The 16,577-nt window shown below is 38.1% G+C and overlaps 1 protein-coding gene across 1 annotated transcript; it reads left to right on the forward strand.

Moving 5' to 3' along the window:
- Positions 1-971: 971 nt before the first annotated feature.
- Positions 972-15,604, forward strand: FBXO38 (F-box protein 38; the record flags this gene model as incomplete). The annotated part of the gene is made up of 15 exons (XM_010290665.1): positions 972-1,110; positions 1,983-2,116; positions 3,252-3,415; positions 3,797-3,962; positions 4,296-4,433; positions 4,733-4,870; positions 5,295-5,388; positions 5,769-5,899; positions 6,216-6,386; positions 6,641-6,783; positions 7,659-7,881; positions 8,561-8,680; positions 9,787-9,966; positions 11,754-12,473; positions 15,504-15,604. Coding segments are annotated over exons 1-15 (2,751 nt in total), but the record flags the coding sequence as incomplete, so codon positions are not given.
- Between the last annotated feature and the right edge of the window lie 973 nt (positions 15,605-16,577).

The following is a 16,577-nucleotide window of genomic DNA, read 5'->3' on the forward strand; positions in this document are numbered from 1 at the left end:
TGGTATTCAACCTGTTAAACAGGTTTACTGAGTTAATGATGCTTTACCCTACTTAGCAGAAAGCATTCCTCAGCTAAATGGCAGTAGTGAAGACATTTCTCATACCGTTCATCTGCATGAGGTGTTAACTCAGTTATTCTAAAGTTAAGGTTAAGTTCATATTTATTTTAGTTACTTATTTGTTACTTCTTGTAATCAATTTGTATGTTTTTAAATTAAACGTACATTATTGCTATGTCAGTCCTTCTGTGCCTGTGTGTGTGCTGCAGGGGCAACATAGACACAAACACATTAATTCAGTAAAGGGAAAGAGGAGAGGATATCCTGCACGTTGCTGCTGAGGCAAGGTCTTTCAGTTTTTCTGGGGCTGTGATCTTTAAGCAACCTGAATGTTTTATTTGGTATTCTAATCTCTAAAAAGAGCTAGTTTGAGGACCTTTAATAGGGCATTTTTGGGGAATGATCAGTAGGAGCCTGTTTTTTCTAAAAGGAAAATTATTTTTCTGCTAGGCAGAGGCTTTGGGCTTTCTGTTTCACGGGAACATAGCTAGTTGGCGTTTGCTTGGTAACCTTGGTAGTCTCCACACAGCTTTCCTGTGATTTGTCTTGATCGACTAGTGTGTGGATGGTATGTCTGGAGACATTTCATTTGTGCAAAAGAATTGGTCTCTTGTTAAACCTGTGGTGATTTTCCTCTTTGTCAGTTTCCCTTAGGTCAGAGGGACTTTCTGGTTTACTAATAATCATCAGGTTATGTCTGAGACCTCATGTACGAGGCAAACTAATTTGTTGGAATATTTTTTCTATTTCTTAGTTAATTCAGCTGTACTGGAACTTGACCTTATTGTCAGATTTTGATGGGTTTTTTTGTAAACGAAGCTTAACTGGTGTGTCGTCGTCTACTCTGTCCCTTTTTTCCTTCAGTTGCACTGAATTTGCATAACATTTTGAACATTTCCTTTAATCAGAAATCATTGCAAATATGGGTCCCCGGCGGAAAAATGTGAAACCATGCTCGGTGAACAGGGAAGGCTCTGAGTCTACCAAAGCTGATGAGCCAAAAGACTACATGAACCAACTCTCTCATGAAGTGCTTTGCCACATCTTTAGGTGAGCAGCTTGTCAGAAGCCAATTTGTTGTTATTATATTGTTTTCTGTTTTTTTCTGCCAATTTTAACTGCATTGATACTTGTGTCACAGACTATTCAGAAAGCGTAGATGTACCGTGGGTGAATAAAAAGTGGATAAAAAGGAGTGACAAATGTTTTTTCAGTCCAGAATTCATTTGGATACTTTGAAAATTAGTTTATGTGAATGTCATGAATGGTAGGATGAAGAAGAAATAAAGAACTGATTTAATTCTGTTCACCAGTGTGTGGTAACAAGTGTTTAAATATTGATTTCAGTGCAGAAATGTATCTCGGGTATTGCATAGTTGAGGTGCATGTTTTGAAATTGTTGCATCTGCTTCGTAGTGTGCAGAAGGGAACTTGGATGAGTATATAATCTTCCCTGCAGCACAGTCCTCCTTCAAGATGTTCACTCATGCCTGTTACATTCAAAACATAATGTCTTACTGGCAATTTCTTTAAAAACAGTAGCTCTCCAAAATTTTTGCAAATTGAGCATGCTAGTATGTACTAGAAAATGGAAGTACCTTTGATTAAACCACATAGAAACTATTGTGGCAAATGGTTTTGCCAGCAGTTTTTATTAGAGAACTAAAGCATCTCTCCATTTTAATATTATGTTTGTGCCTTAAATATCCTACATTCAGTGTCAAAAATTGGTGAGTAATTCTGCTTAGCAAAATTTCACACTTTATTAAAGTACAATCGGAAAATTCTCTTTGAATTAACGTTATGAGGTGTTAGAAATATATGAATTTGTGTAGTCATGCTTGGGATATTCTTTAGTTTGCAAAAAGTCAAAAAGGATCCACCTTTGATAAATCAGAGGGGTGTTTTTTCCTCTCCCAAAGGTACCTTCCCTTGCAGGATATCATGTGCATGGAATGCCTGTCCAGGAAGCTGAAGGAAGCAGTCACTCTTTATCTTCGAGTAGTGAAGGTTGTGGATCTATGTGCAGGCCGTTGGTGGGAATACATGCCCACTGGTGAGTAATGCACTCACTCAAGATATGGCATTAAAGTGGTATTGAGCAAAACTGTCTGTGCTATCCTGGTATTTATAATGACATATGCAGGGTAAATTTTCAAAAGCAGTAAAAGGAGTTAAATGTTTAATTCCTTTTGACTTTTGTGAGATTTGAGTGGCTTCCTTGAGTATGTGGTTTGGAAAATTTGTCTCTGTCTATGTGTGTGTGTATATATATATTGGATATTACTGTAGCAGAAACGGGGATTCTGTAGCAATCTGTAAATACAATCTGTGTTTGTCTGATTATTGTAAGGGAGTTAATCCAAGGGTTAATCCAAGAAGAGGCTGTTTGCATGCAGGCAGGAAAAAATACAATGGAATGAGAGAGCAACTCATCTGCCAACACTTAACAATGTAAGAATAAATAAGTTTTGATGTCACACCTCAAGCCATCTTCAGATCAATAGATAAATTTGGCAACCTAGGTCAACCCTGTGAGTATTAGGCTTTCTGTTGGATTTAAATTACACTGCTGGGATTTGTTGGGGGAGAGAGCTAAAATGAGTGAATTCTAAAAGTTAGAGGATCTGCAAAGTTAGATTTATTAGGGCTGATATCAGATAGATGGTTAGACCTAACCTAAGATAGATGTAAATACAGGTAACTTACTAGTTTAAATTCCTTTTTATGTGTTGTCTTATATTAGAATAAAATAACCCTTTGCTTAAAGAAACTGTTGTCTCTGACAATTGTGAGCTGTGGTGAATAGTGATGATCTGCAGGTAACTGATGTAGCTGGGCATTTTTGAGCCATGTAGTTGATAAATGGAATTCCAGGAAAGACAGAGACACAAAGCCTGGCAATCTGCAGAGGTGCTTCATCTGAGAAGGGAGAAAGTATAGTTAAACCTGTAGCCATGCAACTTCACTGAAGGAAACCTGTAGCAAGCCTGCAAAATTCAAGGCAGAGGAGTATGTAGGTTATGATTTCTAGAATCTGGAGGTAGAAGACAAGCTATTGCTTCACTAAGTATATGTTTTAACCTTGTAGAATTTATACTACCATATATAAAGAACAATGTATTTGGCTTTCCCTTTACAGCTAAGTGTCTGCTGTCACCCAAATACCAAATCTGTTGTTGTTATCTTAGGTTTCACTGATTCCAGTTTCCTAACGCTGCTGAGGAAGATGCCAGACATTGAACAACTTTATGGTCTTCATCCCAGGTATCTTGAAAGACGCAGAGTCCGTGGCCATGAAGCTTTCAGCATTCCTGGAGTTTTAGAGGCTTTGCAGGCCTGTCCAAATCTGTTGGTGAGTGGTTAGACTTGAGAGGGAACCTCCTTCAGCAGCTGAGGTGATGCATGTTAACAGAGCAGAAGAAACATGGCAGGGACTCATTGCTTACAGGGCTTCATCTTCAAGTCTGGCTGGATAGAGTAGCAGTTAATTGTGACCATATCTGCAAATGAGTACTATTTTTAGTTGCACCAGTGGGGTTCACAGGTGCTTTTAAGTCCAGAAATGAATTAAAACTTGATCCCTCTGCTTTTAAAAAGACAAGTCTTGCTACAAATTTAAAGTGAAATAACATGTTGCTTTATGTATAGTGTGCTACTGAGAAGTTAACATGGTTAAGAGGATGTTGTTGCTTGAACTGGTGTTAGAGCATTTTCTTTGCTTCCTTTTACCCAGGGCGTTGAGACCTCTCATTTAGAGCTGGTGGAAGCTATTTGGACATACATGCCACAAGTTCACATTTTAGGGAAGTTTCGTAATCGTAATGGTGCTTTTCCAATTCCTCCTGAAAACAAGCTGAAAATTCCTATAGGAGCTAAAATTCAGACTTTGCACTTAGTAGGTAAGTGTGGTAATGGTGGAGTAGTTGGCTTCAACAGAGGTGAATGTAAAGGCTTTGACACTCTGCAAGATTGTAGTTCTTTTTAAGAGAGGGAATTTGGCATGTGGCATTTTTGAAATATTAGTTGCTATTTACATAATAGCAGGTCTAAAGGGCAAATTCTAAAAAACTGTGTTGACAAACTGAGGTGAAGAACTTGTGTTTTTTCTCACATGCCACATAGCAAAGACAAGACTTCCTTTTTAAAGCCAGAATGTTAATCCAAAGAAATTTATCCTGGAGTTTATAGTTTAAAGCTTGTTTAAAATGTTTATTTTGTTTATGTATTATTAGGGGTGAATGTCCCTGAGATTCCTTGTATCCCAATGCTGAGGCACCTTTATTTGAAGTGGGTGAGACTCACCAAACCACAGCCTTTTAAAGATTTCCTTTGTATCAGCTTACGCACTTTTGTCATGAGGAACTGTGCTGGTAAGAGGAATTCATGTATGGAGGGATGTTTTAGCATGTAGGAGATCTAATTCTGTTAAAGCTGCATAGGCACCAACTGTAAATGGAAATCTTAGAATACAAGATTCTGAAAACAGTCATTGTTTTATTCATGGTGTTGGATAGAAATGGATCCCTCTCCTGTACATTATTTTGAACTATGTAGTTCTGTTGACTTCCTGATCTAGGTGGATATATGTGGACGTTTTTTAAGACTTTAATGTGATACATTCAGTGATGTTAAGTGAACAACCTTCTTTGTATTGGTTTGTTCTATGTAGGACCCACAAATTCTTTGAAGTATGTTCCCCTAGTGACGGGCCTGGCTTCTGCTCGAAATTTGGAGCACTTAGAACTGGTTCGTGTTCCATTTCTTGGAGGCCTTATCCAGCATGTGGTAGAAGATAGCTGGAGATCAGGTATGAAACTTCTTATCCCTCATGCTTAAAACAAACAAATAAAAATACTAGCAAATACTGGAGGCATGTGTAGCTTAGCTTTTTTGTCTGTAGCATATTCTTTCTTGATTGTTACTTTAAAGGTATCAAGTTTGGAACTATGGTTATGGTGCTAAATATAGCTCTATATGGAGTATTGTTTTGATCTTTTAACTGCAGTTAACTCTTGACTGATAAACTAACCTTCCAGTCGCATTTGTTGGTGAGTAGAACTAGCAGTATTGAGGGGAGTTGGGTGCAAATGTGTGTTTTATTGATTTGCTAAAAAAGATGTATTTTGTTAATTCACTTGTCAAGACAACACTGGTGAAAAGGTATAAGGTTTAAAGTAGTGATCTGGGACTGAAGTGAAGGAAAGTTTTGTGGTTGTTTTTTTGTTTGTCAGGTGGTTTTAGGAATTTGCACACTATAGTTCTGGGAGCTTGCAAGAATGCACTTGAAGTGGATCTTGGCTACCTCATCATAACTGCTGCACGAAGGTCTGGGCCTTTAGATCTTTCTTTTCACCTTTCTGCTTTTTCAAAATATGTATCTTAGTAATCAAGTCCAGAACTGTGAAGAATTTAAACTTTACATAACAAGAGTATTCTGTGGTTAAACATCTGCTTCTGTATCACTTTGTGTCACAAGCCACCTTCTTAGACCTATGTCTGAAAAGTATGGTGCTGTTAGTCTCACAACTAGATTGCTATGTAACTGCCAAATATTGCCATAAAGATACAACAGATACCCTCTTAATCCTGCCATTGTTGAAATAATATTTTAATTTTATTACCAAAGGGCATTTTTTTTGAGTGGTTTCTATGGCAATTGTGTTTTGGCATGCCTTTTAATAGGAGCAATTCTTAATTGCATTCAGGTTGCATGAAGTGCGGATCCAGCCTTCCTTGACCAAAGACGGTGTTTTTTCTGCTTTGAAGATGGCTGAACTGGAATTTCCACAGTTTGAAACTCTTCATCTAGGATATGTTGATGAGTTTTTACTACAGTGTATGATATTTTTTATGTACATAAATTATTTGACAAATACAAGGTTTAAATAAGTTGTTTTCAGTCATTTCCTAAGAGTGATTAAAAAAGAATATTAATGTATCCATATTGAGACTGCTGATCTCATACAGCCAAATATGTTTTTCTCCACTTCCTGAAACTCTTACTGAAATTGTGAAAGTCTCGGCTTTATTGCACTGAAGTAATAATCTGATCCATTTAGCCAAATTGGACTAAAGTGGGAAGTTAGAAATTCATGCTATAAAAGGCAAGTTTCTGAAGTTTACTGCTGTGTTTTCTGCTATCTTTTTCATAGGTAAAATGACGAATGGAGACTTGGTGAAGTACGGCTTGGCTGATGTGGTTGAAAATCCAGGAATTATTACAGATATTGGTATGAAAGCCGTAAATGAAGTTTTTTCTTGCATCAAGTATCTGGTTATTTACAACTGCCCACATCTACATAACCCAAATAATTGGATCACAGGTATTGCACACCTTTGAAATTTTAGAGATATTATATGAATAGCTGCAATATTAAAACAGAACTTTTCTGCTCATAGTAGTGCTTGTTCTATTTCTTAGTAATACAGTAGATGATGCTTGGTTTGGAACCATGATGATGTTGGTAACAGTCAGAATGGAGATACAGAAGGTGCCTACTCTCAAATCTGGAAAGAGTAGAATGAAAAATAAGTGATACAGGGATCCTTCAGGAAATGCATCTCTTCTCTTCTGCAGATCATTCAAGGTGGACCCGACTGGTTGACCTCACCCTGGTGCGATGCCATGCGATAAAGCTAGATTCTTTTAGTCAGTTCATTGAGTTACTGCCAAGCTTAGAATTTATTTCTCTGGACCAGATGTTCCGTGAACCTCCTAAGGTGAGTATTTCAGGGAATGGCTTTGCCAGCTCATTGGAAATATGGTAAACTCCAGCTGTTATGCATTCTTCTAAAACTTGTAATTAATTAAGTAGCTTGGTAAATAAATTACTTTTGGTTTGCAGTTGCTATTATCATGATATGTTAGGGAGAATGGTGCTTCTTTTGCAGGTGGGAGCAGTGGCAAGGTGTGATCTTGTATGAATATGTGACCAGGAAATAAGACAGACATTGATCCTGTGTTTCTGTTGAGGTCTCTGCTGCTACTGCTTCATTTTGCCACTGCTTTTTATACAATTATTTTCATGCTTAGGGATGTGTTTACAGTGCTAAGGGTTTTTTATGATTTTGTAGTGGGTGAAACGGGGGTACTGTTCCCCTGTTGGAGTGTTTTTGAATCTTAAGAATTTTATTTCTTCATGTTGTCTCCTCTCCCACACTAGCACAAATCTTTGTGACAGCTGTTGTAATGTAACAAAAACTGCCTACATAAAAAACTGCTTTCTTTGATCATTAATTCTATCTTAAGGCTACTGTGTTCTAGGAAGACTATATAATCTGCTATTTGTCTTGATGTCATATGATCTCATAGCAAATGAAATACAATTTAATAAAGTAAGATTATATGCTTTGTGGAGTTCCATTTCATTAGGAATTTAACAGAGTGTAAGTTTTCTGGGTTTCCAGACTTAAGATGTAACTCTGCAGTGTGTAGCATAAGGAAGCATTAGGGACAATGTCTCTATTCTTCACATGCATATTGTTCTGCTATCCTTGATACTGCTGACAGAATGCTTTTTCTGTTTGCATTAGGATATGTTGTTGAGATAATGTGTCCATGTTTTCAAATCTTAATAGTTGCTCTTTGTTCTCAGGGTTGTGCTCGTGTGGGCCTAAGTGCAGGCACAGGAATTGGTGTCTCATCTGCCCTAGTTAGCAATCAGAACTCTAACAATGACAATGACAACAACAATAACCACCAGAATAACAATAATCCAAACATCCACCACAACAATCACCAACACCCAAATGACCAGAATGAGGAGAATGAGCTGCGGCAAGATGGTCAAGCTGAAGAGCAGCAGATTGCAGCTGAGGGTAATCTCTGATCTTTGTGAACCTTTGTAGAGAGTGATTTTGCTTTGCCACTTACGTAGGGTCCTAGAGAAGATATTCATATACATTGAAAGCTTGGTGCTCTTACGGTTCCTGGTATGTAGCTTTAATCTTTTCTGAGAGCTGTCTGCACATCTTTGATACCTGTGTGATAAAAGCTAGCTTTGTATTGTATCTAATAGCTGTGAGAGTCACATTACAATTCAATGTTTTATGTCAGTACAGATGTTAGCAATGTAGAGTTTCAGTGTGATACCCATCTGTGGCAGTGTGAAGTGTTTTCTAGACTCCTCTGGCTAGACCTGGGAGTACATCATAGTGTCAGAGGGTACATTTTTAAACTTTCCCAGCAAAGGCAGAAGTCATAGAGGGAACAAATTGTAAATCCTGGTTATGCTGCTCACTGCAGTAGAACAAGACTTTGGAGGAGTGGAAAACTTGGGAGAAGTAAACCCAAAAAGTTAGCCTGGGGCCTTGGATAAGGAAATGTAGAACAGATCTGTGAGAGACTGTGCAACCTAGAGACTCACTGAAGGAATTAAGGCAGCTATTACTTATTTCTTGAGGATTCTCTGACTCTCTGTGAGTGCCAGTTGAATTCCTCCTATGCTTACGGGCTCTGTTCTTCTGTTTCCGCTTGACCTCATATTAATCTTTTCAGCACTGAATGAGATGGAGGAGGTGGCACAGGAAGAAGGGATGGCTGCTGGACAGAGCCAGAATGAGCTGCCAGCTCACAGCCAGGCTGTTGTTCCTATGGAGGTCGACGAAGAGCAAGCAGGTAACTCTGGTTTTGGAAAGAAATTACCTTTTGGTATCCCCTTCTTGAGGGGTTAAATTTTTCAGTATAATTCTATTTTTGAATGGTTTTCTTCAGCTGAGTTGTCTGTTGTGTTTGGAATATTGATGTTTGCACAGCTTACTGGTGTGAAGAAATTTATTCTGTTTTAAAGTCTGTTTTACAGTTCCCAGTTTTCTTTTGCATGTGGAGTAAAATATCTTGATCTTAAACCCTTATTTTTGTTCCCAGTATAATAAGACTTAGAAGGCCTGAATGAGCTTGTCATGGTCCTATGTTGGTGTCAGTGGCCTTATTTCTTTCACTGCAGCATGTGGATTCCTTTTTGCTTTTTTTTTCAAGTCAGAACAACTTGTTCCAGTGTTAATCTAGTTTGTATTAGTGACAACATTAGTGACATAAGGCAGTCTTGATTTCTTTTAGAGCCACTATTTGCTGCATAACATAATTTTCTACTAAATATGCCAACAGCGTGAAGTAACATACACATATGCTGGATCTGTTCACTTTTTCAAGATAACTCCTGAAAAGATTATTTAACTTCATGTTCATTTCTTGTGTTATTCACAGGCAGATATGTCATCATGATTGGCTAATGCCTTCAGTTAGTAGCCAAGAGAGATAACTAACAAAGCACATTTATACTGAAGCTTGGTAATTCATGCTTCTCCTTCCCAATTCTAGTGGTGGGATTTAGAAGGATAATTGCAGATGTTCTGGCTGACGTTTCTGTCTTTGTGGTGGAGGTTTCGGGGACTGCTTATAGTTGTGCAGTTACTCGTACTATTGTGGAAGAACCTGTAAGCTGTTCTAAAGCAGAGAAACATTACAGAAAACCTGTGGTTTTTTTTACATTCTTCCCCTTACTAGAAATGCTTTAAACTAAAACTAGAATGCTTTAATGGTGAAATGCAGTGTTTGCTCTTCTTGTATTTGGCTTTTAATAAGGGAGCCACAGAATGGGTAGCTAAATTGAATCAAATTCATCTCTTGGCATTTTTTCAAGCAGTTCTAAAAGTTCTTCAGCCCTTTAATCCGTGCTTGGCTTATTTTTACATGAGCTGTTGGCATTCTTCTACTGTTTTCAGGACCAAGTGGAATTCAGCCTGTTGTAAAGGCAGCACCTATTACTGTCCATGATTCAGACAGTGAGGATGAGGAAGAAAATGTGGCGACTTCAAGAGCCTGCGTCTCTAACAGCATTGCACAGAATTACTCAGATGGAGAAGAGAAAAGCAGAGATCCAGTGGAAACTAGAGAACCATCAGGTGTGGAATAGATGGGTTCCTGGGCACTGTTAAGCAAAATTTATTCTTAAACTTCAATCTTTCCATCTTGTTCAGTTTTATTTCTAGCTTTGTAACAGGCATGCTTGTTTGTTTGCCCCCTACCCTTTTCTTCCTGTTATAAATCTAGAATGAAGATGTAAGGACACATCTCTCTCAGCTCCAGTCACGTCGTTTCTGTACAGAAACACAGAAATAGTGGTGCTGCACTGCTTTGCATGCAGAAACTTGAGCTCCTCTTTTGGATTTCCAAGTGCACAAAATTTCTTGTAACTGTGAGGCGAAATTTGCAACTATGTGGTCTGTACGATTCATCTGTCAAAGCATTGCTGCTGAGACAAAATGTGACCCTTGGGGCAAACGCATGAGAACAGGTAGCCATCTTCTGGTTCATAGGGGCCCTGTGGGAGTGTCCTGAAGGGGACACTTTAAGATCAACTTTACTTTGATGGGAGCTTTGGAGGTTAGTTAGAATTCTCAGGGTCATGTTCAGTAATGTTGTCTTCACTCTGAACAGCACTTACTTTTATAGTATGTGTATGTGTATTAGTACTAGTAGTAGTACATATATTATTCTGACTCATTCAGAGTCAGGGGCCCAGAACTTCATGGTAGTATGACAACTAGAGAGAGACATAGAAAAGGACATTCCCTGTGTTTTGAGTTTACAGCTATAAGCTGCACATCTGTGGCACTAAGTACGAGTCCTGGGTCCAGTGCCATATGACGTATGCCCTTTCCAGCAACAGAGATGACATGCTATTTCCTGTAGTTTGTATTGTAAGCGAAGTAGTTTTCGTATATATCCAAGACAGAAGGAAGTCAAAGTCAAATTGTGATCTGTAAGTAATTGACGACGAAGTACATACAATATTAAGCCTTAATGAATATTTAGCTAAGCAGTTAACATAAAAATCCTGCATTGTGAAGGTCTGAGAAATGTATTGGTTTAATTTCTGCAGAGCCTAGGACATATCAAGGCTGTAATGGATCAAGTATCTTCCCACTGGAACTACCATCCTCCCTACATATCAGCCCCTGTCATTTTAGTACATTTCAGCAAGACTGGTAGTTTAAACTTGGAAATCTGTAGGGTGCTGTGCTTATAGCACAGATGTCAGTTCTGGTTTGAGGATTGAAATAACCTGTGTTTGGAGACAATTTGCATAAACTTTTGTAGTGCAAATAATGTTTTTTCGGGCTTGGTTTAGTGTAATTAGCTGAGAGGATTAAGACAGTAGACATTAAGTTCCAGTTGTGATTTGTACTCTATATTCACTGTGGTTTTTTATTCATCTGTATGCTGAGACTACTGTTACCTATTGAGACCACTTTCTATACCCAGGAGGGGGAGCTAAGGATTCCTATTGAAATCATAAAGTTTAGTCCTATCTATGTTACTGTTTAATTCCTCAGATTTATTCCTCATATTTAAGAAAACGGAAGCCTGTATTTTTGTGCTTTGGCCTTTTTAACCAGTTAGCTGCTTTGTGAAAACACTAGCCTTTCTGGCAAATATGTATCTCATTTACTGACAAACATCCCAGCATGTCATGACAAAAATAGCTGCAAGACATTACAGAGATTCAGCAACTGCTAGAAATATTATTAATTCCCATAACATGAGTAGCAGCATGGTCCTGACAAGATTTGTCATTGGCCTTTAGACTGCCTTCTGTTTTAAATAGTCTCTAAGAGAAGAGCACTCAGCATTTATTTAAACTGTGTATTAGGTTGTCTCATTGTTCTCTCTTGCTTAACTCTTACAGTGAGTGGTAAAGGCAAGACACCGCTGCGGAAGAGATGTAGTGCCAACCAAGTGGGCCAAACAAAGCAGTTCCATACCGAGGAAAGCAGCTGTGAGAAAGGTTGTCAAGTAACAAGTGAGCAGATTAAAGCAGACATGAAAGCAGCAAGTGACATGCCTGAAAGGAACAAAAGCAAAGATTCTTACCCAGGTTGCAATAATGCTACAGGATCAACGGGAACATCCAGCTCCTGCAGTGCTGTTTCTCCTAGCCCTGACTGTGCACAGACAGCTAGTAGCCACTCTGCTGGCACCAGTCCAGCCATTGGAGATGAATCCAGGCAGTGTGTCTGCTTGCCTTGTAAAAGTGAAGATTCCAGCGAGAGAGAGACTGAGGAGAGCTCTGTTTGTTCCAGGTGTTCCTGCTATAAGCCACAGGATGTGCAAGAGAGGACTAGTGCGTGTTGTGATGGGGAATCCCCATCCACGAGTGGAACCTGCAGGAATGGACCAAATAGTGCTGGGTCAGATTTTGCACTTAGGACTCTGCCAAACTGTGGGCCTCCAGGAGAGACAAGTGATGAGAGGACTAGTGGGAGTGCCTGTGGGCCTGCCAGTGAGGAGGAGAGCATGGGCTCCCAACGAAGGGGCTGTGAGATGGAGTATAAAGAAGAGTATCCTCGCCGACCACTAACAAGAGCTAGAAGCAAGCTGTCGCATGTCCCTTTGGTGTCTGAGTCAGGTATGACCTATATGCATATGTTAATTTCTGAGTAAACTGCTGGGCTGGCATGAGACAATATTGAACAACAGCAACATCCTCAGATGATACTGAAGTTAAAAGTGAAGTTTATTGCTTAATAATTTAAAACTAAATGGTTTGTTAAAGGGATGGAATATTGATGGAACAGAAACGGCTGACTTCAGTGCCATAACTAGGTAAAATAACAGATTTCTCTGAAAGAGTGCCAGTGACGTTTTCTCCATGCAAGTATTTCTGTATGTGTTATCCGTACATACTAAACATGTTTGATTTACTCATTTGAAAACCAAATGCAACTTCTTTTGACAGCTTCTCTCTTCCTGTGAAGGCTGTTATTCATTGAAACGTAAGACTGTCTCCCCCATTAAAATTCTCCCTTTAAAAGGAAGAAGACAGCAGGTATGCTCAGATCTTAGCAAGAAGGCAAAAGTTAATAACTGATACTTTATCAACCAATAAAGAAAACCATAATTATAATTGAGCCAAGCTTGTGCACCTGCATATTGGATTCTATTTCCAAGTGTATATGGCATGGTGATCAAACTTGTTGAAAATTGTATTTTTATTAAATAGGTTTATGCTTTACATCATGTAAAACGAACAAAACCATAAAATAAAAACAAAGTACTGAAGGGTTGAAATTAAGCCCAAAATGTTGGGAGGAAAGAACAGATGTGAGAGGGGAACTTGCTGTTTCTTCCAAATATACTTGCTTTCAAAAATAATCATCTTAATATGGCATAGCACACTTAATAATTACCTCATATATCCAGAATTCTTTGCTGAGAATATCTGGCAAGTAAAATGAAACTGAAAAATGAAACATGCTAGTTACAGAACTGTACGTGTTGGAGGTAGAAAAGACTGATAGCATGTTAACATGGAATGATTCAAACACAGTATGTCCTAGTGTCTTTCCAGTTTATGTTAGTGTTCCCAAGTGTTAATGAAACCTAAATCACCTAGCATATTGTTCTGTAGCTAAATGCATCTCAGATTGAAGAAATGACCTTGCTATTACATTTAAAATGCCTGTTCTCTAACTTGCTCCATTATGACTAGTAATTAGTCTGGAAAAATCAAAAGAAAATATTTCTTCTCTATCCTCATCCATTACCAAAACATAAAGTGAAGTCAGTCAGATCTAAATATTAAATTAGGGTATCTTTCTTGAAAGTATTTCTGTTTTCATGTTTCAGTTGTTAGTCAGGAAAAAAATCTATTCTGCTCGTGGAGGAAAATGTCTCAGTATTTCCTATATTTAGCCTACACAAGTCAGAACTGTTTTCCTAGCATCATACATTAGGTGTATGTCTTTATGCACTTATTTTCTCCTTTGAAGCTTCAGACATTAGCTGATGCTTGAGGCAGAGTATGAGATGATGCGTCATTTCTATCTTTTAAATCTGTATTTGAAACATAGACAGGTGAGGTCTCTTCTGCCTGGCTGTTACAGTGTTTTTCTTCACTAAAACAGGATGTACAACATTAGAGTATAACCTGCAAATACTTCTGTTACAGAGTTGGAAATGTTTTTCCATAAACGATCTAAAAATGTGCCTTGAATATGACTGCTTTCTGTTCTGGCATAAATGACATTGTGGTTTTCAGCTTCTATAACAAACCTATGTTTGATAGTAGAAGTAGGTTTTTTCCCCCCCTTAAATCATTTACCCATATTAAACAGTGGAACAAGTCAAATATTAAAGACAGTGAAATTTTAAAAACGTTATCACCACAGACTAGCTGTCTAAAGGATGAATCAAGAGTCATTTTGATTTTTACTTTAGTAAAAATGTAAGACGTTTTTTTCTTGTAATAAATGGATTTTTTTTAACTTATTTTAGTTTGCATTTGTAGTGAAGCAAGTTTTTCACATTTTAAAATGCATGTTATGTTAAACCTTCTGTAAAGCTTTCTTGGCCTTGGGCTCGAACAATTCAACACAAAATTTGAAAGTTTTTCCTATAATGTAGCTAGAAAGTATTTCACAATCCGTAGATACTCTAGGAACTGTCGAAAAATTCCCTGGGGATGATGATTCACCGGTGCCACAAGTTGAGTACTTGATACTACGTCTTTCAACCTGTGGATCCCCTAATGCAGTCACCTGAATTCTGGAGCTCATAGGCCCACTGCATGTCACATGTTAATTAATAGTTTATTTCTGTTGGTGGAATTTGATGATGTTAAGTAGGAAAAGAGATATTTTTTAATGTTAATGGTAGTATAGTGTGGAGGAGTTCATACATAGTCTTTAATATTTTGCACTTCTATCTTGATTGTGAATCTTCGTGAGCATGCCATATGTATTAACAAAAAAGTCAAAGGAAGCTTAATTTTAGTGAAATAGTTTCTGGGTTTGATCTGTTAATCACAGAAAATTAATTCTAGGGCATTTTTTTTCTCTTACTATAGGACGTAAGGGTGGTCATCTATCATCATTTCTTTTCAAAGGTTCATATTTTAAATCAAGGAGGAATTTGATGCCTGTGCATGAAGTGGAGTAAGAAGCAGCTTAGGAATCTCAAAGTATTTTATTCCTGGGCATCCTATGCAATATTAGGAAAAACTTACTGACAGTTATAAAGAGCAGACTTTGAAGTAGTTTGAGATTATTTCTACTATTTAAAACATTAAAGCTATTTTGGTTCTTGTATTTATCAAGAATGTTCTGTTTGCTTCAAAGAACCAAGTGTAACCTAACAATTCATCTTCTGTTCTTTTTTTGGCTCTGCATCTTTCTGTGATGTTGAACTTGTAGGTTCAGCATTCCTGTGTTTTCATCCCACCCCCCTACCCCAAGTCATTTAGTATGAATGATTCTGAGCAACAAACCTGAAAGTGGTTTTTGTGCAAGGAAAAGAGATACAGTTGTTTTCAAGCCAGACAGGTATTTTGATCTTATATAAGAAATACATGTTCTTATTGGACGTTTTCAGCTAGGGAATGCCTCTATTGTTCTGAAATGTAAACAGAGGAAAGATTTTTCTGGTTTTCTGTTTCCAGAGGTGGCCAAGCCAAAGCCACGGCAAACCACAAAGCGGAAAAGGACAGCTGACAAGTCCACAAGTACAAGTGACCCAGTTATTGAAGATGATCATGTTCAAGTAAGGTCTTTTTCCTCACCTGCTACAGGTTTATCAGCTGGGGATGCTCATGAACAATGATGGAATTATACAAGTTTGTCTTCCATGTAGAGCCAGATGAATTATAACTGATGTTGCTGCTGTCATTGGTCTTAACCATAGACAGGAAATTTCTGTGTTAGGTGCGGTGATACTCTGTCTGGCCTGAGAAGAGCAAAGTATAAGCTAAAGCTAAACTTGAAGTTTGTGAGATGCTCATAGCTATAGTGCTGCATAAAGTCCTGCCTTCCCACAGTGTACTTCTTGATGTGCGGGGAGAAAATTTATTCTCTGGCATTTATTTTTTAAAACAACAGCATAGGCTATTGCTGTTGAAAGAAACACGGGATATATAATTACTTCTGGACATAGCAACTCAGATGTTAACTTTGCAGGCTGGAGGTTCTCTTAGTACATAAATAACATGAGTTAATTCTGCAGTGAAGATCAGTCATGGAAGGAGAAATTGCAGTGTCTGGCTTACTGTACTGGGGCTGTTTACCCAAGGCTCATATTCTAGCCGAGCATGAGATTGCTTTAGGAGGTGACTCTGAACAGCTAACGTAAGCTTCTCTTCCAAGTTCTGCTGTAGAGGAACCTGAAGAACTTAGCCTCACTAATTTAAGATAACTTTTGTAAATGTGTCCCATAATACTTTTCTGGTTACAAGTATCACAGAATCATTAAGGTTGGAAAAGACCTTTAAGATCATCAAGTCCCACCATCAACCCGACATAACCATGCTGACTAAACCATGGCCTGAAGAGCCATGTCTACACATTTTTTGAACACTTCCAGTGATGGTGACTCCATCACCTCCCTGGGCAGCCTGTTTCAATGTTTGACCACTCTCTCAGTAAAGAAATTTTTCCTAATATCTAATCTAAACCTTCCGTGGTGCAACTTAAGGCCATTTCCATTCGCCCTATTGCTAATTACTTGGGAGAAGAGACCA

The sequence above is a fragment of the Phaethon lepturus genome, unplaced genomic scaffold (genome assembly GCF_000687285.1).
Source record: "Phaethon lepturus isolate BGI_N335 unplaced genomic scaffold, ASM68728v1 scaffold57127, whole genome shotgun sequence".
NCBI classification, from domain to species: domain Eukaryota; kingdom Metazoa; phylum Chordata; class Aves; order Phaethontiformes; family Phaethontidae; genus Phaethon; species Phaethon lepturus.